Raw genomic sequence first — 27,237 nt, 5'->3', positions numbered from 1 at the left:
TTAATTTTGTTGTATTAAACACTAAAGGATGTAAATTAAGGGTGTATCACTGAAATAATTTGTAGCATGTCATACATAGTCCAGTAATTGCATTTATGGGTTACTGTCTACTAGCTCTACCACTGGAAATTCCATTTTAGGATGAAGGAGATCCTTATTAAACTTTTGTGAATTTATAGATCTCAAATACATTTCTAGCCAGTTATCAAGTGATACATTTGAGGATTAGAGGATAGCTGAGAAGGCAAGGTTGTTTCCCAGTACTGGAGTTATGATAGGGTAATAATTCAGGTAAAGTTGTGCATATAAGCTGTAACTTATGATGGATTGGTATGACTTATGATTGACGTATCTGACTCTTAGTAAAAAAAAAATAGGTGTATACGTTTGAGATCGTTTTGAAGTATTTGAGACTATTCTTTTTTTAGGATATTAGCTGATAATGTTGATTTCCTGCTTGTTTACAATTTGGTTACAGTATAAAACAGCAAAGGAGATGACTTATTTAAACTCAGCAAGGCAGTTATACTTGTATTTATCATACAAGACAGTTTGTCAATATTAATATTACATTTATTATTGTATGGAAAGTGTTTTTCAGGAATTAGGAGGATTCCTACATATATTATTTTAGTACTTTATTTTTATAATGAGCTGTGGTATTGTAGTTTCAATAGTGGCAGTGTTACGCTGGTTAGGAATGTGTATTAAATAGTGCATTAAAATTGTAAAACAAGTGTAAATATTTTCAGATTCCTAGAACACCAATAACCACCAGTGAGAACCCCAAGTAGTCTACAGCCCACAGAATCAAAGATTTCATGACAAATGTCCAATGCAAACCACAAAGTTTATTTTTTCACACAAGATGCACAATTCAGTTGAGCACAATTTAAAATGAATTAATGTGCTTTCATTCTAAGCAAAGAACAGGACGTCATCAGAACTAAAACATCCTTGCCATTAGAACCTATGTATAAGAAGTAAATAATGAAAAGAACACATGATCAGGATTTGCTCAGTCAGCTGAAATAAAACAAACATTTAAAGAAAAACAGAAATACAAACGCATAGTAGCAACAATATATCCAAGTGGAATTCCATGTATGCCTATGCTTATTTCCTAAAAAAAATATATTATTTTAATTTAGCAAATATAAAATGTATATACAAAAAGCAAATAAATAAGCAGATAAAAAACAAAATGCTTAACAGGAATGACTTGGGACTAATTGCTAAAATAAGTTAAAGCTTCTTTGCATTAAAAATGTCATTAGTAAATAATTGTATATGCAGTAATCATGCTAGTAATGTTCAAAAACAAAATCAAAAGCATAAAAACAGCCATGTAATAAAAACAATGCACATTTAAAGGCAGTCACTTCCAAATAAACATTAAGTTGTTCAGAATCATAATTTTGCTGCCCTTAGTATCAAAACTTGAACAACAGAGATATTGTCATTAATGTCAGGTGGCATTTAATTTTAATTGCCAGTATAATTTTCTGTATTCAGTTTTCGTTTCTCATGCCACCCACCCCCCAATGACTTTGTGGAATGATTAACAAAATCCCAAATAAAAGAAAAAAAATAAATGATCACAAATGGTGGAATGTTTATATAAAGCATTATTTATATTATGCTTCTCCATATCAAAAACATATTCATAGATATGTTTTTTTCAGTAATCTTTCCGCCTTTCCAATGTAGAAGGTGGGCAGGTGCTACATGTTACAGTATAAATAAGTCCACAACTTTTGCAATTGCCATGTCTCAAAACCAAATTATGCCTATTAAAATGTTCTAATGGAATATCCACAAACTCCAAAATATATTTACATTTTCCACGTCTGCCACATTTTTTGGTACCTGTTTTAGCAAAATAACCATCAGTATTATTCTTACGTTTTCCTATTTTTCCTGAAATTGCTTTGAAATCAGATTTATAAACAAAATGGGGTTAACCACCAAAGAGTGTATAAAGTTCATCAGTAGCCCTAAAAATAGTCCAACTTTTCTTAATTAAATTCCTGACCTTTTCCATGCCCACACTGTAAAGAAGGGTGAAAGCTCTCTCAAACTCCAAAGGAGTAGACTGGTCTATGTGAAGACCTATGTCACTCAAAGAATGCCCTAATAAAGTAATATATATAACTCCCCACCCCTGAATAATCTCTTGTTTAATAGGGCTAATAAAGAAGGGGAATAATGTCTCTCCCGAAACATTTTCTCTAATACATCAACCTCCTTAATAAATCAGTCTTTTTTAGAGCTTATCCTTGGCAACTCTGACAAAATGGCTCTTTACCAGGTAGTTCTTATAGAGACGGGGGTAGAAACTATTAAAGTGAAGGTATGCATTAAATAAGGTGGGCTTTCTATATTTAACAGATTCAAAGTCCTTGCTATATCCAAATAATCAACAATGTGTGGATTATACAAATAAGGACATTTAAAAAAAAATGGCAGGGTTATTAATGAAATCAGTAAATTCATGAATGCCATCAAGGGTACCACCCCACAAGTGAAAATATCATCTGAAAACCTCAAATACAACTTACAAAAGGAATAGAAGTTTGAAGTCAAAAGAAATTCTCTCTCCCAGGCTGCATAACTAAGTTTGCATAACAGGGGTCACAAGACATCTCCATAGCTACACCTTCCATTTGTTTATATGTTTCGCTTTCAGAAAATATAAAATTATTGGAAAGTACTAAATCCATCAAATGAATTTAAAAAGAAATCTGACTACTGTCTAAAAAAGGAATCTGAATTAAAGCATCATTAAAGTAGATCCAACCCCTAGTCTTTAGAAATGCATGTAAACAAGTCCACAACATTTGTGGTAAGGAAAGCAAATTGTCCATCCCTGAGATTAGAGGTAATATGACTTAAAAAGTCCCACAAGTCTTTTAAAATGTGGAAACCTGTTGAAAAAAAGGTTTCAGTAACCTGTCAATATATACCCCAAGAGGGTATGTTTTTGAACCATGGGCAGATGCTGTAGACCTTAAAGGATATCCTTGTGAACCTTTGGATGTAATGGGATCCTATCTCGCCTACATTCATAACTGATGGGCTCGGAGCCGATCCATCGGCTCCGACTCGGCCAACTAGTACACTAGAACGAAGTCTCTTATTGGCTGGGCTACCCTCTATCCCAGGATGCACCACACCTGCTTCCCCAGATCTCGTTTGCCGCTTTACAAGCTGGACGTGGTCTCGACTTGGCTGGAGCTAAGTGGTCTCTTTTTTACCTTTTACTGGTCTTTGACCTTGGGGTTTCTTCAGAAATTAATACAACAGCTGTTTTAACGGCTATTTTGTACTTTTTGTGTGTGAGTGATTGACTACTCTGATACTTCTATATCGCTATCGGGCAAGGCCCATTTAAGTTAGAGGGCCTTTGCCCTACTTATTGAAGTCTGTGTCATTTTTTTTCTCCGGGCAAAGACCGTTTAAGTTAGAGGGCCTTTGCCCGTTGTTGTTGTTGTGTTCTTACTGTGTTTTCTCTTGTGAGGTAAATCTCTCTCTGGAGAGCTCGTGCCATTGTTTTCTCGCGCTCTGCAGTTTGGCGCTAAGTTTTTGGTATTTAGACACTGCTTTATTTCCTGACAGACATGTCCAAAGAGCAAAAGTCAGGGTTCAAAAAATGCACTAGGTGCAATTACAAAATGTCTATTACGGACAGTCACTCTATATGTGTGTATTGTTTAGGACCTAAACATTTACAGGAGACATGTAGTGTGTGTCATGCTTTTTCCTCTAGGGTTCTTCAAGAGCGAAAAAATAAATTGATCTTGAAGGGTCTTATTAAGCCCTCTTTTGACGAAGCCTTGGATTCTTCTCCTACTGTCTCTAAAAAGAAAAGGTCGTCGGCTCCGACAAGTCCGTCGGAACCGACTGCTAAGAAGCATAAGTCGACCTCTTCTTCCTCGGCTCCACTGACTTCGGGGCCGAGGGTCGAAGGGTCTGCCTCGATGCCTCTTTCCTCTGCTCCATTAGTTTCGGAGCCGCAGGTTGGAGTATCGAGAGGCGAATCACCTCCATCGGTTCCGATGGTTTCGGAGCCGGTGGAGGTGTGCAGCTCAGACTCTTCCCCCTCGGCTCCGAAGAAAGCTCCTTCGGCGCCGATTGTTATTCATGCTGTGGCGGATCCGGCGCCGATAGTGTTGGAGCCTTTTCGGAGCCGGTCCCCTACATTGTCGGAGCCGAGAGGAAAGTCGTCTCGCCCTTTGTCTACCTCCTCTAAATCCTCAAAACTGTCGGATTCGGATTTGGATAGGGTTATTCAGAGGCTTTTCCAGTCTCCAGTTTTTGCTCAAATGGTCTCGGCTCCGGCCCAGTTGGCTTCGGAGCCGATCCCCCCTCCGAAACACTCGATTCCTCCTCCAACCTCATCGGAGCCGTTGGAGTCGGTGATGGTGGAGCAAGGTGGAGCCGTACGGTCGGAACCGAGACCCCTTCGAGGTCTATCGGCACCGACTATGGTTCCTACCCTGTCCTTGGGTTCAGGGTTTGGTACTGGGACTTCCTCAGCGGGCCCGAGGGGAACATCTTGGGACTGGGTGCCTCGGTACCTAGTCTTCCCCTCGGAGCATCAGCTGCCGGAATCCCTAGTGCCGTCGTGGCCTCTAGGCCAGTGATCTCCATGGAGTCTGGAGGTCCGGCCTTTTAGGCCATGAGGAGCGCGCTGGCCATGCCATTGCCGGCTCAGCAGGCTTCCACCTCACCGTCCCTAGACCTGGAGACTGGTGCTTCTGCTGTATTGCAGTCCCCTGGCAGCGGGGCCCCAGGGCCTGAGGATACCCCCATCGGGGGTTCCCTTCTTCTGGGGGGTCCGTCCGAAACTGCTTCGGACGAGCCCCCACGGAAGAAATTGTGCAAGAGGAAGCACGTGGACTCCCAAGATGAGTCTGTCACATCGGACACTGACCTCGATGACGCGGAAGGGTCCCCTAAATCATCTTCGGATGATGTCTCTTTCTCAGATATCCTTGAGATTCTGAGACAGAGAGGAGATTGGCAGGCCAAAACCCCTTCCGCTGAGGAGTCAGTCTTCCTCAAGGCCTTCGGGGCCCAGCCCTCCGCCTCCTGGGTGTCTCCGCCCTTCGATGAACTCCTTGATTTGGTTTCCCGAAGGGCTTGGGAACACCCTGACTCTGTGGAACCGGTGCCTGCGAGACCTAATAAATTTCTTTCAGCCCCCCCCAGAAGGAATTTTTGACTAAAGGAGTTCCCGTAGATGCTATGGTGGTGGCATCTGCCACACAGCAGGACGTGGCAGAGGCTTCAACGTCTATCCACCCTCCTAATAAGGATTCCAGGAGCATGGATAGGTACGGGAAGCGTACCCTTTCTTCAGCGGTCTTTACTTTACGGTCGCTGAATTACTTATGTCATTTTACCAGGCTCCAAAGGGACCTCCTTAAAGAGCTAAGTGACTCCCTCACTGGTAATCTACCTGAGGCGCTAGCCCCCACTGTTGGCTTCAGATGACTACCTTATTTTCCATCGTAAACTCGTTCATGAGGCTCATTTCGTATGCGGCCGAAGGGCGAGTAGAGCAGCGGGAACAGGCGTTGCCCTCAGGAGACACGCCTGGTTACACTTGTGTTCATTTGCGGAGGCCTTCAAGTCTTCCTTCGCCGACGCCCCCTTTGATGGGTCATCTTTGTTTGGACCCAAGGTGAAGGACACACTAACTCGGTGCGAGCAGGAGGGCAAGACCTTGACTGCCGTTGGGGCCTGCTTTTCCGCTCCCTCTAGGCCTTACCCCAAGGCCCAGAGAGGAGGGAAAATGTGGTTCAGAAAAACTCAGAGGTCTTTCCCTACTCCACCCAGTGATCCCCCCTCCAGAGGCAGGGGGGGGGATTCAGGAAGACGCCGCCCCAGAGGCGGCAGAGGCCCCCGTAACTCTGGAGACCGCGATTCCTTTCGTGGTTCTTCCTACACTCAACGTCCCTGAGTTGTTGCCCGACTGTGCAGCTCCGGAGCCAGTCGGGGGTCGTTTTGCGGACCACCCACAAGCTTGGGAAGCTATAACCAGTGATCAGTGGGTGCTCCGGATTATAACCGGAGGCTATCTCATCCCCTTCATCAAGCCCCCCCTTCCCTTAAGGGAAATCCCGGACGTGCCACCCAGTCAGCGGGATCAGGCAGCAATAGAGATTTCAAAGCTGCTAGAAAAAGGAGTCATCCAGCCTGTCCCCACCGACCAGATCGGATCAGGAACTTACTCAAGATTATTTTTGGTGCCAAAAAAGACAGGGGACTTCAGGCCCATTTTGGACCTCAGTTCATTAAATCGTTTTGTGGAAAAGTCCAAATTTCGAATGGTCACCCTTCAATCCATTCTCCCACTGTTGGAGAAGGATGCATGGATGTGCTCCATAGATCTCCAGGACGCTTACTATCACATTCTGATAGGTCAAGAGTCCAGGAGACATTTACGCCCGCCTGGGAGTCAGTCATTTCCAGTTCCGAGCACTGCCCTTTGGTCTCACCACAGCCCCCAGGGTGTTCACCAAGTGTCTGGCAGTGGTGACTGCTCACCTGAGGAGTCTAGGATTCCAAGTGTTTCCTTATCTAGACGACTGGCTCCTTACTGCCACCTCCAAGCATCTACTATTTCAGGCGCTCATGGCCACGGTCACCTTGGGCCGTTTCTTGGGAATTACGTTCAATTGGCAAAAATCTGTACTACAGCCATCTCAGCGTATTACTTTTATAGGCGCAGAGTTAGATACAAAAAGGATGCTCGCCTTCTTACCGGCAGCAAGAATTCAGGTTTTGCAAAACCAAGTCAGATCCTGTCTCCCCCTATCAAGAGCTCCGGCCCATCTGATCCTACAACTGTTGGGCTCGATGGCATCAAGTATACTCCTAGTCCCCTTAGCCAGACTCCACATGCGAATTCTGCAATGGCTTCTGTCAGTTCAATGGTCCTATCAGGAACTCCCCTTGAACCACTTAGTCATGATCACGGAGAGTTGCCGTTGGGATCTGTGTTGGTGGCTCCTCCGATCCAATCTCGACCAGGGGCGACCCTTTATTCCTCAATCCCCCATTGCCACTGTGACCACGGACGCCTCCCAGGTAGGGTGGGGGGGTCATTACCTGGACAGGTCGGTCCAAGGCACATGGCAACTCCAGGAAGCGCATTTGCATATTAATATCCTGGAGATGAGAGCGGTACTCTTGGTACTACAAGCTCTCCATCACTCTCTCCCGCAAGGTCCGATTGCTATCCTATCCGACAACATGTCGGTGGTTTGGTATATAAACAAGCAAGGTGGAACCAGGTCATACCCACTGTGCAGAGAAGCCATGAGACTTTGGCACTGGGCGGTAGCTACCAACCGCTTTCTAATGGCAACGCACATACCGGGGAAATCCAATGTGATTGCGGACAGACTAAGCAGGACCATTCTGTTACCCCACGAGTGGTCCCTCAACCAAAGAGTGGCTGCGAAAATCTTCACCAAATGGGGTCTCCCTCGCTGCGACTTGTTTGCCAGCCCCCACAATGCGAAGTGCAGAGAGTTCTTCACTCTGATCCCCTCTCAGGGACAGATTCCCAGGGACGCTCTGACCCACATTTGGCCCCCCGGTCTTCTTTATGCCTTCCCTCCGGTTCCCCTCCTGCCGAGGGTGATACAGAAGGCGATTTACCTGGAGAGCAAAATTATTTTGATTGCCCCGCACTGGCCTCGTCAGGTTTGGTTTCCCTTCCTTCAGAGGTATGCGGTAGAAGGTCCATGGTTTTTGGACCCAGTGCCGGACCTGTTGACTCATCAGTCAGGACAGTTTCACCCGTCTCTCAGGTCCTTGAGGTTGGCGGCATGGTTACTCCGCTTCCATCCTTAATCCGAGACAATTCCCTCTCTCCGGAGGTGATCCACATATTGTCTTCTTCTCACAAACCTTCCACTGTCAAACTCTATTCCAGCAAATGGAAAAGGTTCGCCTTCTGGGCTCAGCAACGAGGTATAGACCCCCTTACTGCCCCAGTATCGGAGGTTTTGAATTTCTTGGCCTCTCTTTTTCAATTGGGCTCTTCAGTTTCCACGATTAAGGTTCAGCTAGCGGCTATCTCTAATTTTCATGCTTCTTTTGAACCTTCATTGATGTCTCACAAACTTTGTAAGTCTTTCCTTAAAGGAGCATGGCTCCTTAGGCCCCCAATATCTCACCCTGTTCCCCCTTGGGACCTAAATTTGGTTCTTGCTGCCTTAACTGCCCGCCCTTTCGAACCAGCTGTTACCTGCGATTTGAAATTTCTGTCCTGGAAAACTGCCTTTTTAGTGGCCATAACTTCGGCCAGGCGGGTTTCAGAACTTCAAGCTCTTTGTTCTGATCCTCCTTATTTGATATTTCACAAACATAGTGTCCCTGAAATTAAATCCCTCCTTTTTACCAAAGGTAGCTTCTTCTTTCTGTATTCAACAGACTCTAGAGCTCCCTGTATTTTTTCCCGAGTTTTCTAATAACGCAGAATATATTCTTCATCAATTGGACGTCCATAGACAACTGCGTTTTTATCTGAATAGAACCGCTCAGACGCGGAAATCAAACAAACTGTTTGTTTCCTTTGCAATAAACAAATTGGGTAAACCAGTAGCTAAAACCTCCATAGCTAAATGGATTAAAGATTGCATCTCTTTCATTTATTCACAGGCTAACAAAGAGCTTCCCTTTCCAGTCGAGGCTCATTCTACCAGGGCAATGGCTACTTCTGTAGCTTTTCACTCCAAATTATCAATAGATGATATTTGTGCTGCGGCTACCTGGACTTCTCCGCACACTTTCATTCCTCATTACAAACTAGATGTGGTTTCTCGAGGCAGGGCTTCCTTTGGTTCCACAGTTCTCAGGAGTGTTTTCCAATGAGCCACCCGGGATTTAGGTGCTAGGACGCTGTCCCATCAGTTATGAATGTAGGCGAGATAGGATCCCATTACATCTTTTAGTTATGTACTTACCATAACTTTGGATGTATGGGATCCATCTCGCCTACATTCATACGTACCCCCTCCTTCCCCCTTCCATTGGGATTTAGAGGAAATGTAGTTCCATTTGGAGATCTTCTCTTGAAGAACTTTAGTTGGTTGTAGTAACTACTATTTTTTCTGTGTTTGCATGTAAGTATGAAAGCGAACAAACAAGATCTGGGGAAGCAGGTGTGGTGCATCCTGGGATAGAGGGTAGCCCAGCCAATAAGAGACTTCGTTCTAGTGTACTAGTTGGCCGAGTCGGAGCCGATGGATCGGCTCCGAGCCCATCAGTTATGAATGTAGGCGAGATGGATCCCATACATCCGAAGTTATGGTAAGTACATAACTAAAAGATTCCAAATATTGAAGATATGAAAGGCCTATTATTAGACAAAAAAAAAAAATCAAAGAATTGGTAATAATACCTTGTAATCTGCAATTTTCTAAAAATAAATCGATCTTGCGGTACATAATATTTATTTTATTTCTTGATACTATGCTGTAAATATTGTTGTCATGTAAGATATTATGCATGTGTCCTATGTAATCAATAGTATCAAATAAAACCACTCCTCCTCCTTTATCAGGATTCATAACCCGAACCTTCTATTAGACATAAGGGTATCCAACAACTCTTTTTCCTCCTGGTCGAGGTTCCTGATACTTCCAAATATGTGTGTTGAAAAATGCTAACTAATGTCTATCTCACAAGCTTTTTCTAAAGCTGCTACAAGGGGGGTGAGATGGAGGGTTAAAAATACTTTTCTTCTTATACTGATTTCTAACTGGTGTAAATTTGCCATCAAATTGAATGGCTAAGTTCAGTTTTCTAGTGAAGATTTTTAATTCCATTAGAAGATCTACTATATTCATACCTTTATTTGGAATGAAAGTAAAACCTTTTTTAAAAAGATGGAAGTGACTTGCATTAATCTGTGTAGAATTGTAATTAAAAATCTTAAAGTTGTCAAGAGTCAGTAAAATACCTCTATAATCTGATATTAAAAATCTTAAAGTTGTCAAGAGTCAGTAAAATACCTCTATAATCTGATATTATATCATCTGGTCCAATACTTCTGTCATCCTCTTTTTCCTTTGCTTCCCCCTCCTCTTGTTGCGATGAGGTCTCGCTGGGGTAACCCAATCGGAATGGTTTGGATCCCTATGCCAAGAATTGTCATTTTGTAAATTAGTTTTGCGGGCTATTCTCTGTGATCTCCTGAGGGGGATATTGTAAAGGTTCTGGTGTATACCATGATGTATAATTATCAGGATGCCTCACCTCCTAATTCAAAGGTGCCTTTAAGTATGGCATATCTCATAAGTAGAATTACTGTTGTAATTATCGTTATTCGGATATGCCTTCTGAGCCCCTACCTTATAACTATTAAGAGGTCAGTAAGCATTGTTATCCTGATAATCTCTAATATCTCTTTCCAACTTTTTCCTCTTTCTGGTTTTAATAATTTCCACTTGCCTATTAATATTGCTAAAATGCTATCGTATTTCAACCTATGCATAAAAAACAATAAGTCTTGCTGAGTACAGTTATTTAAATAATCCACTTCCTCTAAAAGCTTGGTAATAAGATGGTCATTTTGTTTAATCATCACTCGCAATAATTCCAAGGCTTAACTATTGAATAAAGAAACCAAGTCATCATAAAATTCAAATCACATTAAATCCCATTCAGGAACTCAGACTAAGTCCCTTGGGTACCTGGTTCAGTCTCTCACATTGTGATTGAATGTGATTTGGAATTTTATGATGAGTTGGTGTCTTTAATAAACTTTGAGGTTACATTAAAATGACACTCTGGGAGACATTTTTACTTTACTGATCTTGATTTAAAACTTGCTGAAAATGACTGACAAGATATGTGTCCCTTCCATTTCAAAAGAGAAAATTTCCTATATTTTACAAATGATTTGATACTGAACTAGTTTGTGCATTGCTTTGGTTAAATTCCATGGGCTTGAAGTACTAGAAAGTAAAAGTCATATTTTGCAGATATTTTAGATAGTTATGTGTCAAATCCATGTATGCACGTGCTTGTGTGCATTCATGCATTACATTTAGTTGCTGTACAACTTTTAATATTTAACATATTTGTTCTTGTAGAACGGCAGTATCATGGAAGGACTGTGTCTTTGGAAAAACAATGTTGATAAACGATTTGAAGGTGTCGAAGACTGCATGATATGCTTCTCTGTTATTCATGGTTCCAACTATTCCCTTCCAAAGAAAGGTTGTAAAACATGCAAGAAGAAATTCCATTCAGCATGTCTGGTAAGAAAAACATACAGGTCTTTTTGATTATTTTAGCACTACTCATTCCCAATTAAAGAAGTCGTCCTGCAAGTCACCTGGCGTCCTAGCCAAGATATTCCTTCTTAGTAAGTATACTACCTGTGGTCTTCCCTGAGTGGGATAATAGCCAGTCAACAAAAATAAAAAGATCAACAGATGTGAATCATCAGTTATGTTTTTTCTTTGAAACTGTTATGCTAGTCCTAGTAGCTGCTGTGCCCTCTGTTGACAGTTGAAAGTATAGTTTATAATAATGAACTGCAGATATGGTATGTGAGACATAATTGAGTTACCACATTTCATTTGCAAGTTATTTAACAACATACCATTTGAGACACCCTGTAATGAGCATTTTTACATTGAGACCCAACAGTTGTCCAAAGCATATAAGTAAATAAAATAATTACATTTTACTAACAGTAAGTTGAATGTTTCACATACTCCATTAGGAGTCCTGTAATTAAAGGGTTTTGTGAATGCTTACAATGAGCCACCTATAGGATCACAGTTAAACAGTGATGGGAAAGGTATGGAGTGGCTGTATTTGGGTGAGAGGAGCTTAACTACATTACTCTTAGCAGAATTTCATGTATTTTTTCCTTCCCATTGCTGCTAACTTTAGACCTGTATATGTTTGGTCCCAAGGTCCTATTACCACCAGTGGTTTGGTATAAGGGTGGACTTCTGTTCATGGGGAAATATGTTGCATGTCTTGAATATGGGATGAATCTCTGTAATAAGTTAAGTAGCCTGTGTCATTTGTTAGCACCTGAACTTTTATAAATAAATACAGCTTTGTTTTCACTGTTTGAAAATAGAGGTATATTATAGTAGAAGCCTAATTCATGTTAGAGCTTTGGGAGGCTGCACCAGCCAGCCCTCTGTGCAGCAGGATGGGTCAAGTGAGGTGCTGTCATACTGCAGCTGGTGAGGGAGTTTTTTTCTGGCCAAAACCCCACTCCCCATTGAATGACTGTTTTCATGAACCCCAACTTTCATGAGGGCTCATGAAAAGACCTATCTAGCGTGTTCTCTTTTCTCATCCCAACGTAGGCACACCCATCCTCCTGCCAGCGCCTTCAGACACCCAAGCCACTGATCAGACAGTGGTGACCTGGGTCAGACTTAGGACTTTATTCTTCTACACCACCAGCTTGGCTAGAATTTCAAGAGTGTGAGCACACTGAACTGTTGGGTGTATACACAGTTAAAGGGTGGTAATTGGGAAGAAGAATGATCTGTGTATTAATCCATCCATTCTGTTGTCTATTGATCACAGTGCGTGCGCACGTGTGTGTGTATAAGCAAGTCTGAGTATGGAATACATTACTGTGGACCCAATTTTCTTCTTTTGATTACAATCAAATTGGGATATAACTAACTGATGTTGAGCACTGGCTGGAGCAGATGAGGGAGAATGGGAGTAAATAGCTGATTCCAGCTTGCCCGTCCTTGGAAAAGAGATATGCTGCAGTGGTGTATCATTTACCAGGGAGCTGACAAGTGTAACAGTATATATATTCCCTCTGCCAGCATCAGTGGTAGAGCTTGCAAGCTGCTTGCTAGGTGGAACCTGATCTTTGACACACAGCTAGTGATACCTGCTCACAGTTTGCTCAGCTCTTACCCCAGAAGAATTATTGCATAGGCTACAGTGCTGTCACTTCTAGGGAATGAGTGAGTCAATTGAGTGGCTAAGAGGGGTTGGGCTAAATAGGTGGCAGGAGATGGGGGAACAAAAAAAAATGATATATATCCAGTCAATAGATGGCAAGTCACATGTTAGCTTTTGTATGAAAACAGCAGATCTCAGTTACTGATCGTGGATCTGGATTGTTAGGTGCTGTATGTATGCACACGTGCAAGTGTATGGTGGGGGAATGCATGTGCTTGCATGTATGTGGTTATAATGGTGAAATGCATTACCATAGATATGAAGACTGATAGAGAAGGCTGTCAGCCTAGCCAGATAGAATTATGCAGATAATTCTGTCATTTGTAAATATGAATGTAAACTACAGGCGTGTTGTCTTAAATGTGAAGAAATATTGTTACATGTGGAACTGGAAATAAATGTGACAGTGCACTCTACTGACCAAAGTAAAGCATGTGGTGACCCTTTGAAGTAGGCAATAGTGCCGAAAAGTCTAGATGAAGAAATTCTTTCTATTGTTTTAACCAAGAGTTAAATTGCTAGACTTAAACATGCAAATGTATTTTTATTGCTCTATTTCCTGACCAGCTGCAAGATAACAAAAGGGAGATGGTAAGAATGTAAATGCAGTTAATGTGTAGCCTGGGAACACCAGGAAAGTATAAAATAAATGATGTAATGTTTATCTGAACTGAAGTTTCAATTTAAACAGAGAGAATCAGAAGGCATTGAGCATTTTTGTCTTGATCATCCAACTCATAGCACTGCCTTGTGATCACATGTAAGTTATCTTAGTCTTGTGTTTTCTTTTAGAGATAGCTAGAACTAGAAAGATTAGACTAAGTGTTTTTCTGTGATGCCAGAACTGTACTACTGAATTATTTTAAGTATTTCTGTGTGATCTCTGAACTCTTGACTAGCACTGACTGTGTACTAGAAAGTATTGTCTTGTGGTTTTAATTATTTATTAAATATTTTAAAACCTTTTAACTGTGGCTGTTTTGTGAAGAGATAAGTTAAGCGCTAAGAGTACATTGCATGTATATAAAGATCCTGTACCAGGTCACTCTAATAAGCCTTGAGACTGTTTAGTCATACTACCAATTGGATAATAATATTGCACAGTAATAATTGGACACCCTTTTAAGTGCCTTTGAGTAGCTGATAATTATTAGCTGGGTGGTGGCAGGGTACTACCGTATAGTCTGGGTAAAAGGGGCACAGCTGTAGAACCTCTGCCAGCCTTCCCCAGAAGTGTCTGTGTGGTTGTATAAACTCTTATCTCAAAGTGTGTGGGTCAGCTACTTGGGCAGGGACATGAAGCACTGGTTGGACAGAGAGGGTGCTGGAGATTTTAGCTTGCCCAGCTAGGCTAAGATCTGGACACTATAGCTGTGCCAGTGGGGAGTCTTATTGGGGACCTGTGGAGCAAGGGAGTGACCAGCCCCTGACTGACTGTGATCTCTGTGTGCTCGTAAGGGAAATTGCACTTTACTGTGTGTATTTGTTATCCTTTCCTCATATATGAGACGCCCTCTGTGGTGTTAGTGGTGAGGATTGAGGCTCCTTGATTGCTGGAACAGGGCATGGGCGTCACATTTGTGGTGGCAGTGGTTGGGATATACGCACATTTCTGTTTGGCAGCGGTGGGATATCCACATCACATATTAATTAGTTGGCAAATACTAATTGGCTTGTAGTGGTGTGGATAGAGTGAATCCTGTAGCTTGTGTACAGTGAGCTATGAAGGTGTTTTGTACTCTAAATCAGCCACACAGTGAATACTCAGAGTTCAGATCACAATTGTTTTATTTCTTTTGTTAGCTTAGTTAGTCACGGTGATCAGGCAGCATGTCAGCAGAGGAGTATGGAAAGCTGACAAGGAGCCAGCTGGTGGAGATGTGCCAGGCTAGGGGACTGGTGCATAGAAACCTGACTAAGGCAGACCTGATTGCAGCCTTGGTTACAGCTGCATCAGAAAACAGCAACCAGGGGGACAATCAGACAGGCAGTGGAGATATAATTCCCTCAGAGAATGGACAGCTCAACCTTTCTGCAGTGGACTTAAAAATCCAGCTGGAGCTAAAGCGACCTGAGTTGGAAGCCAGGCATGTGGAATTAGAAGCAAATGAGAGATTGTGATGTTTGCAGGCTGAGGAGACTGAGAAACAATTACATCTGCAAGCTGAGGAACAAGAGAGGCAAAGGCAGCATGAGAAGGAGATGCTGACTCTTCACCAGAGTCATGGAGGTAATGGGGAAGGGAGTAACTGAATCCCAGAAGCAATAAAGGTCAGTAAATTTCTTCCGCAGTTTAAAGAGGGTGATAATTTTGATAGTTTTATTCATATGTTTGAGAGGGTATGTAAACAGTATGAAGTTAACCAAGGTCTCTGGGTACGGTTCCTGACCCCCTTACTCCATGGTAAAGCTTGTAACTGTGCTGTCCAAAATGTCTGACATTGCATGTTTTGATTATACTGCTGTAAAAATAGTCTTTTAGAGCTGTTTAAGATAATACTTGAAACATATAGGAAAAAGTTTTGTCAGCATAGACGCAAGGCAGATGAAAGTGTGTGTGTGAATATGTTGCTGAATTGAGCACTTATTTCCATAGGTGGGTGAGTGGATGTCAGCTCACCACTTTTGAAGGGCTGGCAGACCTTTTGGTGAGGGAACAAGTCCTCAGCACTTTGCCTGAGGACATGAGGATCTGGTTAGCTGATAGACAGTGTGCTACGTCAGATGAGTTGTGGAAGAAGGGAGACCTATACCTGGCAAGCAGGGCAGCCCTGCACAGGAAGGGGACCCCCACTACTGCTCATTGGTCTAAAGGAACCCATGGTGGGCAGCACAGACTGCCACAACAGAATCTGCCAGTAGCAGGGGAAGCCGCTAGTCCAGGTACATGTCCAGGAGCTAGGGTTAAATGTTTTGAATGCAACCAGTGGGGGCCGTGTGGCATACAGGTGTCCACAGAGGCAAGGTGGGGAACCAAAGGTGAAGGAGCCAGTAAGTGGGAAAGACAAAATGCCAATAGTAGGCTGTCTTGAGACAACAGGGGTACTAAACTACCATCCTCCCGATGTCCTGAGAGGGAAGGATTTGGATGAGGCAGTGCCATGTGCTTATGCAGTTATGCCTGGTCAGGCTGGAAGACAAGCATGTGTATCTCGTAGCCTGGGGGAGACCCAGACAGACTGCATACTTGCAGCCAGGACTGGTGAGGTGGCTACTTCAGGGAGAGAGTTACTCTGTAGCAGTGAAACTGAATGTGAGCCATAGCTGCTTGTGGGTACTGATGGTCCCTTGGACAGAGTGACTGTAAAGGCAGAGGTGAGTAGTAGTACCCAGGCTGACAGTGAGGCACCACTGTCAGAGGATGCCTGACTTCCTGTGGAAGGGGAGCTGGGAAGGGTTACAAGGAGAGAGTTGAGACAGGCTCAGCTCTCAGACCCTACATTGCAAGGCTTGAGGCAGGTAGCTAGGGAGGCACCTGATTCTCAACAAAAGGGGGAATCTGTATACTGGGACAAGGGTTACTATACAGAGAGTGGACCCCGGGGTGGGGGGCTAGAAGGTGAGAGAGTACAGCAGTTGGTAGTGCCTAGAGCCTACCGTCTGGAACTTCTAGCCATAGACCATGATATTCCCTTTGCAGGTCATATGGGCATAAAACATACAAAGAGGAATATTATGCAGAACTTCTACTGGCTTGGAATTTTCAGAGATGTAACAGGATAATGCAGGACCTGTGAGCAGTGCCAAATGGTAGGCAAGGCAGGAGACAAGGTGAGAGCTCCTTTGATGCCTTTGCCTGTGATTGAGGAGCCATTTCAGAGGGTAGCTATGGAAATTGTGGGTCCTCTGAGTACCCCAAGTTCCACTGGGAAAAAGTATATCCTAGTGGTAGTGGATTATGCTACACGGTACCATGAGGCAGTGGCTTTGCCCTCCATTGAGGCAGAGAAGGTGGCAAATGCTTTGTTAGAGATTTTCAGCAGGGTATGTTTCCCAAAAGAAATGCTGACTGTCAGAGGTGCCAGTTTCCTGTCAGACCTGCTGGCTTGTCTGTGGAAGTCCTGTGGGGTGAAGCACATGAAGACTACCCCCTACCATCCCCAGACTAATGGTCTTGTTGAGAGGTTCAACTCTACAATCGAGTCCATGCTACGGGCATTTGCAGATCAGTTTAAGAGGGAGTGGGACAAATATTTGTCCCATCTGTTGTTTGCTTACAGAGAAGTTCCCCAGGAATCCACAGGATTTTCACCCTTTGAGTTGCTGTATGGGCATAGGGTGAGGGGACCTCTAGATTTAATTTGAGATGAGTGGGAAGCCTTATCTGTATGGAAGGAAATTCACTGTTATGACAGATCACAACCCCTTAATATGGTTAAACAGAGCCAACCAGCAAAATGCCAAGTTGCTAAGATGGAGCCTGGGGTTGCAAGCATATATGTCAGTGCAGCACCGCAGTAGGGTTAGCTATGCCAGTGCAGATGGGCTCTCAAGACAGAGAATGGGATGAGGTACACTCAGATAGACCTAACCCTCTCAATCGGCGTTTCTGAAGGGTCACTTGAAAAACTAGCTTGAGTTCTCCAGGGGGGGAGGGGGAGAGAAATGTGAATGAGGATGCCCGTACCTTGGCCCAGCAGTCAAGGAGCCTGAGTCCTCACCACTAACACCAGAGAGGGCATCACATATGTGAGGAAATGATAACAAATACACACAGTAAAGTGCAATTTCCCTTAAGAGCACACAGAAATCACAGTCAGTCCAGGGCTGGGCGCTCCCTTGCTCCCCAGGTCCCCAATAAGACTCCCCACTGGCACAGCTTTAGGGTCCAGATCTCAGCCTAGAGTTCTGGCACCTCAGCAGCTAACAACTGTGCTGCCCTCTGCACCTATTCCTCATACTTTGACACCGACTCAGACAGCAATACTGACTTCCGTTTCGGCACCAAAAATAGTCATCCCAACACCGATCACTTCCTCCCAGCTGTACTTCATGCTGGTCCTTTGACCTTAGTGCTGAAAGGTGAAATAACCCCTAGTTTCATAGTATAGTACTAGGCTATCTGCCCTGGGGCATTTGTAAGCCTAGCCATAGTGATGTGGCATTTGCCACCCCATGAAATGGTACAAAAATGTACAGAATAAATTTAGAATACTGTGTCTAGTAGTGACACAATGAAGGTCCCCTTATATAATAGAATTAGTGTACTGTGCCCCTGTCTAGCAGTGACACAGATGTGACCCCTGGGGTAAACTTACGATCTCCCATCCACTCATCAAGATTTCTCTTGAAGAGAGTCAGTGAGGGGCTCTGCCTATCTGAACTGGGATCTTGTTCCAAAGCATGGGAAGCCTCTGGGTTATGAATCTATCCCTCCAGCATGTCCTATTCATACTTGTGCCGAGGTTTAAGTCTTTAGCTGTCGTGGTCCTGATGGACTTGGATTTTTTGAGGTGGAGCATGTCCATCAGATCCTGATTGGACATGGCCTTGTACGTCAGGCAGAGATCACCTCTGAGCAGGCGGTATGATACTGAATAGAGCTGAAGTTTCTTTAGTCTGGCAGAATAAGACATATGTTGGAGACCCTTGATCCTCTTGGTGAGGTACTTTTGTGGTCTCTCCAGCTGTTGCAAATGCCGGGTGCGGTACATACCAAATGGGGCATTGTACTCAATCATGGGTCTGATGAGGGAGGAATATAGGGGTACAATGACATCCTTGGATCTGGATGTGAATCCCTTCATGATGAGGTGTGCCAGGTAGAATGTTTTTCTAACCACTTTGGTAACGTGGGTATCAAATGAGAGGTCGCTGTCGACTTGGGTCCCTAGGTCTCTGATTACTTTTTCAGTACTCAGTGGGTTGCTGTCTATGTGATAATTTGTGGGTACTTTGTTTTTCCCAAAGGGGATGACTATACATTTTTTGGCATTTAGTTTAAGGCCGTGACTCCGGCACCAGTTGTCCGTTTCTGTGAGGCCTTTTTGTAGGATGTGTGTGTCTGCTGGTGTATCGACTATGGCACCTAGTTTGCAGTCATCTGCGAACTTTGTCAGCCACAGCCCTCCCGTGTTTGCTTTAACATCTGAGAAATAAATGCCAAACAAGAGGGGTCCCAGGACAGATCCCTGTGGGATACCACTTGTGACTGGCTTTGAGTCTGACATTGCTCCAGCGATTTTAACTTTATGGGTTCTGTCCTTTAGCCAGTTTGCAACCCATCTAGTGACATAAGGGTTTACATTTAAGCTGTTGAGCTTATCTATGATGCCTGAGTGGGGTATTGTGTCGAAGGCCTTAGCCAAGTCCAGGTATGCTGTATGGACTGCTTTGCCCTCGTCAATGGCTCTAGTGACTGTTTCGAAAAAGTCAACCAGGTTTAAAAGGCAGGATCTGCCCTTTACAAAGCCGAACTGGGTGGGGTCAAGTGTCTGTAGGTCCCCTATGTCTCTGTTTATGAGTTCCATAATGATTCTTTCCATAGCTTTGCAGACCAGGCTGGTTAAGCTTATGGGGCGGTAGTTTCCAGGGTCTGTAGAGGCACCCCCTTGTGGAGTGGGACCACTGTTGCTGTACGCCAGTGTTCAGGTACATATCCCAAGTAAGGCTAAGGTTAAATAGCATTTTTATGTGTGGGTTTAGCTCCTCTTGGAGTTCACGTAACACGCAACCCGGGATACCGTCAGGTCCCATTGATGCTGAGTTTTTTGCTTTGTTTAGGCGGTTCTCACTTGGACATCTGAGATGACAGGGAGATTACATTCAGCTGGGATATGTATTTCTTCTTTTGGGGGTGAAGGAGGGGAGAAATTTGCACTGAACCTGTCAGCCAGAATGTTGGCAATATCTGTGGGTTCAGTGTATTTTTATTGTTGTGAACCAACTCTGAGCATATCTGAGGGTTTCCACCAGGTTTCTAACATAGCTGAAGAAGGCTTTGTGGTTATCTTTAGTGTCCTTAGTGATTTTTCTCTCAAAGTTGGCCTTGGATGTTTTTATGAGAGAACGTAGTTTTCTGCTAATGTTGATCAGAGATGTCTTCCCTTCATGGGATTTTGCTCTGACGTGCAGTAGCTTCCTTCTTTTGTTATACAATTTGTTTATGGCTGAGGTCCACCAGACAGGACGCTTACCTTTGGTGGAGAGGGACTTGGATTTGTTTGGGATTGCATGATCCATGCATTCTTGGAGATGTCCATAGAAAGCATTTGTGAAGGATTCGGCATCGTGGGATGTGGTATCCACTGGCACAGTTGGCTTAAAGGATACCATCTCAGTCTTAAGAAGAGTGAAGTCTGCTTTTGAGAAGTTTTTCACTGTGGTCTTTTGTGCTGGGGGTGGAGGTGGGAAATGTATATCCAGGGTGATTAGTTTGTGGTCAGATCTCACTAGTGAGGGGTATACTTCCGGTTTGGAGCATTTTGTCCCCATGTTTGTGATGATCAGGTCTAGTATATTATCTCCCCTAGTGGGAGAGGTGACTTAATTGTTCCAGTGCATTTGACTTTATGAATTCCAGGAACCTTTGGGCTAGGGTATTAGGGCTAGAATAATGTACCCAATCTATGTTTGGGTAGTTGAAGTCTCCCAGTATGATGGTATTTTGTGATACATTCATATCCTCCAATGTCTTCAGGAAGGCTGAGTGGAGTTCTTGAGATTGGGAGGGTGGTCTGTAACATGCTACCAGTTGTATAGCAGATGTTCATCGTGCATACAGCTGCAGTAATCACAGATGGGTTTTCAGCCGTCAGGCGGTCCCTCGGTCGGCCGAATTCCAAAGTCTTGGTCCGGCGTCGGTGGTCGTCGCATACTCTTCTGACGTCAGGAAGGCCAGAGTATATAAGACACAGCCGACGCCATGTTCTCCAGTCTTTTTTGCCGCGCAGTGCCCGAAGCAGAAGCAGTTCGCAAGTGCCGGTCGGCCAGCTCCTGAATTACGAAAATATTTGGAACCGAAGTCTTCACTAAAGCTAAGTACCCGTTGGAAACTTTTCTTGCCTCAGACCGATGTCAGAAAAAGTTAATAATTGTATTTCTTGTGGGAAGCAAATACCGCATAAGGATTTCCATTCCCTTTGCATACCTTGTTTGGGCCCAGACCACGACGTCTCGGGCTGTCGCTTTTGCGCTACCTTTAATAAACGCACTATCAAGCGTCGGGCGGAGTTCGCCCAACACTTTTTTGGTAAAGCTTTTGACTATAAAATGTCGTCAGACACTCCGACTACCGTTTTATCCAAAAAACGCAAGGAAAAGGACCGACACGCGAAGACTGCGGTCTCCACAGACACCACGCCGAAACAGGCTACACGTGGTCCGGTTCTCAGCGAGACGCCTTTGCAGTCCCTGACTACCGACGACACTCCTTTGGCGGTGTCTTCTGTACCCGAGACCGCTGGGTCATCGGCCCTTTCACAGACTACAACCGAAGCCCCGGCTTATGTCGAACCTACTAATGTGGACAGATCCAACTCCACCCATGGTGTATTTAGGCCTTCATCTTCCTTTTCTATTAAGGCCTTCACTAAATCCAAAGCTGCCAGGCCTCTCCCTAGGCCTGCTGCTCAAGGCCCATCTCCTGGACCCATGCCTAAGAAACAGATACTTAAAATGGCTGAGGACCTAATAACTCTTATCAGAGGTTCCCAGCCCCCTCCTGACAAGAGACCCAGAGTGGAGGAAGAATCCCCCTCTTCAGATCAGGGATCCATTTTATCAGAACATTCTGATGCAGAGGAACACTCTTACTCTCCTTTTGAGGATTCGGATGCAGAACAGTCCATTCTTTCTGTATCCCCCCCTGAGGATTTTTCTTTTGGGGAAACCTTGCACACCTTGAGGGAACATTTCCATTGGGAAGGTCAAGACTTTTCAGATTCCAAGAAAAGACTTAGGGAATTCCTTTGGTTACCTCAGCACAGACCTCTGGCTATACCCCCTGTTTTGGAGGTACTGGATGATGTATATTCGGAGGCTTGTCTTAATCCTGATTCTCTGCCTCCTGCACCAGTAAAGCCTGATAGATATTACAGAGTACCCAGTTCTCACCAATTTCTCTACAAAGGCCATAATGCTGACCCTGAAACCATTTCACAAGGCCCTAAGGGAATTAAGGCCTCCACTGCCAAGAATCCACTTCCTGCAGAAAGGGAATCTAGATCTCTAGAAAGGTGGGGTGAGAAGGTATATACCTCGGCCACCCTAGCCATGAGGGCCTTAAACTGCCAGTTTCATATGGTTAAATATCAACAGTTCCTGTTATCACAATTAAAAAACAAAATGTCTCAACCTGAACAACCAGATTTAAAAGAGTTACAGGATATGATGCATAGTGCGGAACAAGTGGGTAAACACACCTTACAATGTGGTTATGATGCCCTAGAGGCCTCCAGTAGAGCGGCTGCTACAGGATCAGTCATTCGCAGACATGCCTGGCTTAGGGAACAAAATTTGCCTGATCATGTGAAAGCTAAACTTCTTGATGCTCCTTAACAAAAGGATGTACTTTTTGGTACTAATGCTGAGGATATTCTACGCAAAATGGAAGAAAAAGCCAAATCTATGCAGGCTGTCAAAGCTTTCTTACAGGTCCAGCCACCACGATTTAGCAGGAATTGGCCTTCAGAAAACTGGTCCTTTCCAGCCACTGACAAGCCCCAAAGAGGTAGATACAGACGCACAAGGGGCAGAGGGCAATCACAAGGATCATATAGAGGCAGACAATGGCAATCTCCAGCACCAAGAGGTGGTGAAGACAGTGCACAACAATACAGGAAGCAAACCCAATGACTCCCTCATTTCCATGCCAAGCAAATCTCAGCTGGCAGCACCTTTGGGAGGAAAACTAGCATTATTTGCAAGCAATAGGCATATTGTCACAACAGACAAATGGATACTGGACATTATAAGCAGAGGCTACAAATTTCAATTTCACACTCTTCCGAAAATGAGAGGCATGCCAAACCTACCACAAAATCAAAGGGTAGAGGCACAACTACAAATTTCAAAGCTCCTAAACATGAGAGCTATACAAAAGGTACCTACGCACCAACAAGGTCAAGGTTTTTATTCAAGGCTCTTCCTGGTACCAAGAAAAGGAACCGACTGGAGACCCATTCTGGACTTATCCATCCTAAACACATTCCTACTCGTACCAAAATTCAAGATGCTCACATTACAGCAACTTCTTCCCATGCTGGGCAAGGAGTTTTGGCTGGTAACATTGGACCTCAAGGAGGCATACCTGCATGTCCCAATCAGACAAAGCTGCAGAAGATACCTCAGATTTCTTGCAGGTTCAATCCACTATCAATTCTCTGCATTGCCCTTTGGCTTATCTACTGCACCCAGAGTATTCACAAAGTGCCTGGCATCAGTGATTGCCTATTGCAGACTTCAAGGGATACAAATTTACCCTTATCTGGACGACTGCCTGATCCAAGCGGACAGCAAACACATACTATTGGAACATCTGGCATATGTGACACGGTTACTGCTTTCTCTGGGATACACCATCAACAAGGAGAAATCAAGGCCAACACCATCTCAGAAAATAACCTTCCTGGGTGCCAGCTTGGACACAAACACCCAGATGGCATACCTTACGCCAGAAAAACAAGGGCAATTATCTCAGTACTTCAAAACACTAGCAAAAAGTACCAGGCTTACTGCAAGGAAAATCCTGCAGGCTCTGGGATTCATGGCATCTTGCATTCTTCTAATCCCATGTGCAAAGCTGCATATGAGGAAACTTCAATGGTACCTAAAAAATCTATGGTCTCAACACAGTCACAGCTTGGAAGCAATTATACCAATAATTCCATGTCTACAAAAGGAATTTCTATGGTGGGCCCAAGCGTGTCAAGTAAACACAGGACTTCCTTTCTGCAAGCCTCAAGCAAAACAAGTCATAACCACAGACGCCTCAGATTACGCATGGGGGGCGCACATGACGGACAGGTGTATTCAGGGCAGATGGTCCCAAAAGGAAAAGCACCTTCACATCAATCAAAAAGAAATGCTAGCAGTAATAAATGCAATTACAGCTTTCAAGGACTTCCTGCATCCAGGTCAATTATTGATAAGAACAGACAACACCACAGTAATGTGGTACATAAACAAACAAGGAGGAACACACTCATACCCCTTGTGCAGGCTAGCCATGACTCTTTGGAACTTGGCTCTGGAAAGACAAATCGAACTTCAAGCACAGTACCTGCCAGGACTCGAAAACACACTGGCAGACACCCTGAGCAGAAATATGACAGATCCACACGAATGGAAACTGCATCCACAGGTGTTTGCGGAGATAATCCAAGCGTGGGGGAGGCCAGACATAGATCTTTTTGCCTCCCACAGGAACCATCAAATGAAAAAGTTTTGTTCAAGGACCTTCCATCCAAAGGCCTGGAAAGTGGACGCCCTTTCCTTCTGTTGGACAGCATGGACAGTTTATGCATTCCCACCCCTGCCTCTACTGCCCAAGGTACTCTTGAAAGCAAGAACAGACAAGCCGAGGATGATACTGATTGCTCCAGATTGGCCAAGGCAACACTGGTATCCACTCCTGAGAAGCTTAACGCGTACGCCTCCCTGGTCCCTGCCTCTAATACCTCTTCTGCTGACTCAGAACAACTACAAAACTCTTCACAGTCAGCTGAGAACACTCAACCTCGCTGCATGGAAAATTCCTTAACACCACAACAGACCCTACTCTCCAAGGAGGTGCAGGATGTCATTTTGGAGGCCAGAAGACCATCTACTAGAAAAGCTTACTCCGCAAAATGGAAGCGGTTTTGCTGTTGGAATGAGAAAAGAGGCCAGAATCCTAGAAAATTGAACTTGCCTCAGGTTTTACAGTACCTGGCTGAACTACTGAACAGTGGGCTCTCTTTTTCTTCAATAAAAATTCATGCCTCAGCCATTTCTGCAGAATTCAACACGGATCCTCCTTTATTCTCTCACCCACTCTTACGACAGTTCCTCAGAGGGGCTAAGAATATAAGACCTCCAAGGAAGCAACCAATTCCAGCCTGGGACCTTAACTACATACTAGAAAAATTAACATTGCCTCCTTTTGAACCTGCTGCCTCAACAGATCTGCAATATTTGTCCTGGAAAACTGCTTTCCTTCTGGCCATCACTTCAGCTCGTAGGGTTTCTGAACTACAGGCTCTCATGGCGGTGCAGCCCTTCCTCATCTTCCATCAGGACAGGGTTTCCCTTCGTACAAACCCATCTTTTATGCCAAAAGTGGTATCCAGGGTAGCCTTAAATCAAGCCATACACCTACCTACTTTTTATCCTAACCCTCAAAACAAAGGGGAAAGGCTGCTACACTCTTTAGACATCCATAGGCAGCTACGTTACTATTTGGACAGAACAAAGCCCTTCAGGAAATCAGAACAACTTTTTGTATCCTATGCCGTAGGGGCTCAAGGGAAACCAGTTACTAAACAGACCATTTCCAAGTGGATTGGCCACTGCATACGGTTTTGTTATTCCTATCATGGGAAACCTGTCCCTACTGGTATCAGATCTCACTCCACCAGGGCCACAGCCACCTCTACAGCCTTCCTCAGAGGTGTTCCTACTAAGGATATTTTGGAGGCAGCCACTTGGAGTTCTGTACATACCTTCACAAAACACTACCACCTGCCCTTATATTCCAGAACAAGAGCAGGCTTTGCCACTGCTGTTTTGCAGGGCATTCTGGCTCAACCCAGTTCCTTATAATACCTACCACCCTATGCATAGCTTTGGGACTCTACCCATCTGTGATTACTGCAGCTGTATGCACGATGAACATAGTACAGTTTTGTACCTACCATAAATGTAGATGTTCGAGTGCTAATACAGCTGCAGTACAGGTTTCCCTCCCTCCTTCCCCACTTGGTAAACGCATAGGGCCTAACAACCTCTTCATACCACTTGACTGGGTTATCCTGCTATGTTTTATTTGCTTGCTTACACTGTTTTTGCTTTACCTTGCATTGCTTGCATATGCAGATAAGCTTTATTTATGTATTGCCTTCCCTTTGGGGGCACCTGACATCTGGGGCAAGAAAGACTGAAGAACATGGCGTCGGCTGTGTCTTATATACTCTGGCCTTCCTGACGTCAGAAGAGTATGCGATGACCACCGACGCCGGACCAAGACTTTGGAATTCGGCTGACCGAGGGACCGCCTGACGGCTGAAAACCCATCTGTGATTACTGCAGCTGTATTAGCACTCGAACATCTACATTTATGGTAGGTACAAAACTGTACTTTTTGCCTGTGGTTAGTTGCACCTGTATGATCTCTGATGCTTCATATGTTGCTACTAACCTGGAGGTGTGGGTGTCCTTGATGAATATGGACACTCCCCCTCCCTTTGTGGTTCGGCCTGGGTTTTGGGGCCGAAAAGCATGATACGAGGTATAGCCTGGTAGCGCTGGGGTTCTCTCAGGAGCCTTGAACCAGGTTTCAGTTACTGCACAGACGTCGATGTTCTCCATGCTGAGGAGTGCATCAAGTGCCTGCATCTTGAGATTTAGACTTCTGGCGTTGAGCAGCATTACCCTTAGTTTTTTTCCATTATTGTTTTCTAAGGAGGTGGGTTTGTCTTTTGAGCCTTGCCTAAAAAAGGCACTATGGGGGTGGCAAGAGCCTTAGTCAATATCTGGAAGCCCAGTGGTGACAGGTGTAAGCCATCCCTTGGCAGCGTGGCTTGTCCAACATGTCATCCCAGGCAGACAGACATTGGATCCCCTTAGAATGACACCAGTACTTGAGCCAATTGTTAAAGCTGATCATCTTGTCTTTGTATTGTGGTATCATTCTTGGTGAGGGCAAGATGCTGCTCAGGGTCAGGGTCATACCAGCCTGGGCTACATAATTGGAGAGCTCCTCTATGTCTCTTTTCATGTAGTCCAGGGAGGTACGTCTCAGGTCATTCACACCAGCAAGGACAATGACGGAGTCATATTTGTACTTGCTTTGGAGTGACTTGAGTGCATGTGTTGTGTGGCTGATCCTAGCTCCCGATAGACAGCTCACAGCACCTTCTCCTTGTTCAGCCTGGTCAGCGGGACATCAGTGCGTCTGACTATAGAGTCACCTATTACTAGTGTATCAGGCAAGGTGTTTGGCCTTAAGGGCTGTGATTGGTTGACACACTGATTTATTGAAGTATGTGTTGCATGTGTTTTGTTTTGAGGTGGTGGATTTTTGGGTGTCTGCTTTGGGAGCCTCTGTTGTTTTGGTAA

At 44.3% G+C, this 27,237-nt stretch overlaps 1 protein-coding gene across 1 annotated transcript in view; it reads left to right on the top strand.

Moving 5' to 3' along the window:
* The window catches only part of LOC122802390 (E3 ubiquitin-protein ligase listerin-like), a 1,831,112-nt gene that overhangs the window by 1,787,829 nt on the left and 16,046 nt on the right, over nucleotides 1-27,237 (top strand). Inside the window, exon 27 of the mRNA XM_044072016.1 lies at nucleotides 11,118-11,285. Within this exon, the coding sequence (XP_043927951.1) occupies nucleotides 11,118-11,285 (168 nt within the window). The remainder of the gene's footprint in view (nucleotides 1-11,117; nucleotides 11,286-27,237) is intronic.

The sequence above is a fragment of the Protopterus annectens genome, chromosome 5.part0, assembly GCF_019279795.1.
Source record: "Protopterus annectens isolate FY-2018-M chromosome 5.part0, PAN1.0, whole genome shotgun sequence".
Lineage (NCBI taxonomy): Eukaryota > Metazoa > Chordata > Ceratodontiformes > Protopteridae > Protopterus > Protopterus annectens.
This window is presented reverse-complemented; position numbering and strand designations above follow the sequence as displayed.